Source organism: Alligator sinensis, unplaced genomic scaffold (assembly GCF_000455745.1).
Source record: "Alligator sinensis unplaced genomic scaffold, ASM45574v1 scaffold265_1, whole genome shotgun sequence".
Lineage (NCBI taxonomy): Eukaryota > Metazoa > Chordata > Crocodylia > Alligatoridae > Alligator > Alligator sinensis.
Window position 1 is genome coordinate 352,820 of NW_005842961.1, and position 3,503 is coordinate 356,322.

The 3,503-nt window shown below is 63.9% G+C and overlaps 1 protein-coding gene across 1 annotated transcript in view; it reads right to left on the reverse strand.

The window, feature by feature from the left end:
- Positions 1–3,503, reverse strand: part of LRP1 (LDL receptor related protein 1) — a gene marked incomplete at its 5' end in the record, with an annotated part of 92,779 nt that overhangs the window by 23,698 nt on the left and 65,578 nt on the right. The window contains 8 exon segments of the mRNA XM_014526103.2: positions 175–291; positions 423–548; positions 676–798; positions 1,107–1,226; positions 1,874–1,990; positions 2,166–2,259; positions 3,038–3,186; positions 3,359–3,503. The exon segment at positions 3,359–3,503 is cut by the window's right edge and continues 12 nt beyond it. Coding sequence (XP_014381589.1) covers positions 175–291; positions 423–548; positions 676–798; positions 1,107–1,226; positions 1,874–1,990; positions 2,166–2,259; positions 3,038–3,186; positions 3,359–3,503 — 991 coding nt within the window.

Sequence of the window (3,503 nt, forward strand, 5' to 3'; positions counted from 1 at the left end):
GCCAAGGAGGGGTGGGGGGTCTGGGTCGAGCGCATCCACATGGGCAGGGCCCCGAGACCTCCCGCCCCCCCGCCTGCCCCTGGGCCGTGCTGAGCCAGCCCTGTGCCCCAATGCAGCCCCTAGCACGTGGCCCAGTCTCTCCCCGCCCGCGCCCAGCGCCAGCTCTGCACGTACTGCAGCTCTCCTCATCCGAGTTGTCACCGCAGTCGTTGTCGTAGTCGCACTGCCAGCGCCCGGGCACGCACCGGTTGTTCTTGCAGCGGAACTGGTAGGGCTCACATGTGCGCTCATCTGTGAGGTGGGGGGGCAGGCGGTTGGAGGTGGGACCCCCGGGGGTGTCGGGCCTGGGGTCCGGGGTTGGGAGGGCTCTTACACCCCGCTAATGCCCGGGGAAAGGAGCGCCCCCCCGGCCCCCAGCTCACCGCACTCCTCTTTGGGCTCATCAGAGCCGTCGCCACAATCGTCCTCGCCGTCGCACTTCCAGCGCGCTGGGATGCAGCGCCCCGAGTCCTTGCAGCGGAACTCGTCCAGGCCGCACGTCATCTGGGCTGGGGGAGCGGGCACAGGGGTCACCTCCCTGCGCGGCCCCCCACCCCCGGCAGCTGCCCCATGACGAGCTGCGGGGTCCTCAGCCCGTTCTTGGGGAGGGTCCCAGGCTCCCCCCCGGCCCCTTACTGCAGTTGGCGGGCTCATCAGAGCCGTCGGCGCAGTCATTGTCGCGGTCGCACACCCACACACGAGGGATGCAGCGCTTGGTGATGGCACACTGGAACTGGTTGGGGGCGCAGGTCACCTCGGCTGCGGGCACAGGGGGGTCAGGAAGGGGCTGCAGCCGGGGTGGGGAGGGGGGGCAGGAGAGGGTGGGAAGTGCCTGAAAACCATGGCAACCCTGGAGTGACAGCAGTGACCTCATCACACCCTCCCCCAGCAGCTCTAGTGTCCAGTTGTGAGGTGTGGGGGGTAACATGGGGGTAATAACGCCCCTCCCATTGCAGCCAAGCCCTGGATGGGCCTGGAAGGTGGGTCCCGTTAACCCATGGATCTCCCTGCTCCTGGACAATCCCCCCTGGGGATCCTCCTGCAGCACAGGGGTGGGGGGCACTCACGACAGTCCTTCTCGTCCTCGCCGTCACCACAGTTGTCCTGCCCGTTGCAGCGGAAGATGCCAGGGATGCAGCGGTTGGTGTTGGTGCACTTGAACTGGCTGGGCAGGCACACGTGGATCTCTGGGGGGAAGTGGGGGGTAGAGTGAGATGCCTGCCACGGCCTCCCCTGCTCCAGCCAGCAGCCCCCCACGTCCTGAACACAGAAATCCTGCGATCCGCGGGCCAAGCAGGGAGCTCCGGGGGTCATGGCTGGTCCAGGCCGGAGGCAGGATCAGGCCTGTCCAAACCACCCCCGACAAACCCGGGGTCCAACCTTTTAGTCCAGCCCTGCAATGCAGCACCAGGCACCACACCTGGCCCTGCCCCTGGGGTAAAATTCCTTCTTGACTTCCAATCTGGCATCAATCTAGCCCTGAGTGCAGGGGCGAGACCCTCCAGCCAGGACCTTGCAGGGCTGGTGCCAGCCAGAGCATTGGTACAGCCCAGTTGCCAACCCCAGCACCTCTGGGGGGGGCTTCAAAGCCCCCTGAGACACGGAGCAGAAGCCAGGGGGATTCCCTAAACCCACTTTGCTGCAACTTTCAGCCCTGGCTCTGTCTTGCTCCCTGCCCAAAACGGCCAAGGCGTCCCCCTCTCTGGGGACCAGAGGATGCTCTTGTGTCTCCTCAAGTGCCTCTTAAGCAAGCTGAGGGTGCCCAGCTCTTCCAGGGTGCCCCCCCACTACCCCCCAGCCAGAGTGTAGGACCCAGGCATCTGGGGTCACGTACCGCAGTTGGCCTCATCGGAGTTGTCCTGGCAGTCGTTGTCGCCGTCACAGATGAAGGCCGGGTTGGTGCAGATCCCAGTCGAGCACTGGAACTGGCCTGGGCGGCACTTGAACTCAGCTGCGGGGGGAAGGAAGGGCAGCAGAGGTGATGTCTCTGACCCCACAAACCCCCTCTGCCTTTCTCTAGGGCTGATGCCCCCCTGTGTGGCGCCTGCATGGGCAGGACAGCACCGGCCTGGCCACAGCAGGGAACTCATTGCGGGGAAGGAGTGTGGCAGCCCCCCACGACTTACGGCAGTCCTCGGGCTCGTCGGAGCGGTCCCCGCAGTCATCCTCCGTGTCGCATTTCCACCAGAAAGGGATGCACTTGTCATTCTTGCACACAAACTGCACAGGGAGATGCGGCCGTGAGGGGGGGTCCCGGCCAGGCTCCCTCCATGTCCAGACCCTATGTTGGTCCCCCCCACCGGCTTCCCCAGATGCACCCATGCATGATGCCCAACACGTGTCCATGCATACACGTGTGCACACACTTGCATGTGCCCCCCAGGCAGGAGGAGGCAGGGGAGCTGGCATTGCCTTGGCAAGAGGTACACACAGGTTCACACATTTATGAAAACACACACAGCCCGCCTTACCCCAGCAAGTGTAAGTGTGTGTTGGGGGTGCTATCGGGAGAGGCTGCAGTGGCCAAGGCCTGCCACAAGGTGGTGCAGCTTTGGCAGAAGTGCACACATACCTGTGCCCCCGTGCGCATATGTAAGTGTGAATCCAGGCACACGTATATGAAAACATGCATGCGCCCTGTCCCTGCCCAACGGGTGTGTGTGCGTGTGAGTGAGTGTGTTGCGGGGACATATTGGGCGAGGCTGCAGTGGCCAAGGCCTGCCACAAGGTGGCACCACTGCCTTGGCATAAGTACATACATGCCAGGGGCCCCATGCACTGGATAAGTGTGAATCCAGGCGCACATGTTCACACACATATGAAAACACGCACCCTGTCCCATCCCACCAGGTGTGCATATGTGTGTGCGTGTGTATTCATGTGTGTGTGTTGGGAGGACACATCAGGCAACCTTGGCAAAGAGCTCCATGAACCCACCCACAGAGAAGCCTGGACATGCTCACGTGCAAACACACGCGTGCCCCCCCTCCAGGGGTACCTGGCTGGCAGTGCAGTTGGAGACGCAGGTCTTGCCGTCCCCGCCCAGGTAGAAGTTGGTGGGGCAGGCGCACTTGTGCCCCCCGCCCGGGGACAGCAAGCAGAGGTTGCTGCAGCCCCCATTGCTCACTTTGCAGGGGTGGTCGGGCACTGTGGGGGGAGGGGGCAGAGGGTCAGCACCACGGATTCCCCCCACTCCTAGGGACAGATCCTCCCCGCCCCGCTGACGGGCAGGTCCAGGTGCCACCCAGACCCCAGCCCAGATGCCCTGATCCCAGGCTGGGGGGTGGGGGGGACAGACACAGAGACCAGGGACACTCACCATCAGGCTGGCGGTAGGGGTGATAGATGTGGATGTCCATGGGCCGGTGCAGGGTGCTGATCAGCATGGTCTTGTTGGCGCCCGTGGTCTTGTGAGCCCGGTTGATGGACTTGGTCTCCCAGTCCGTCCAGTAGATGAAGTCCTC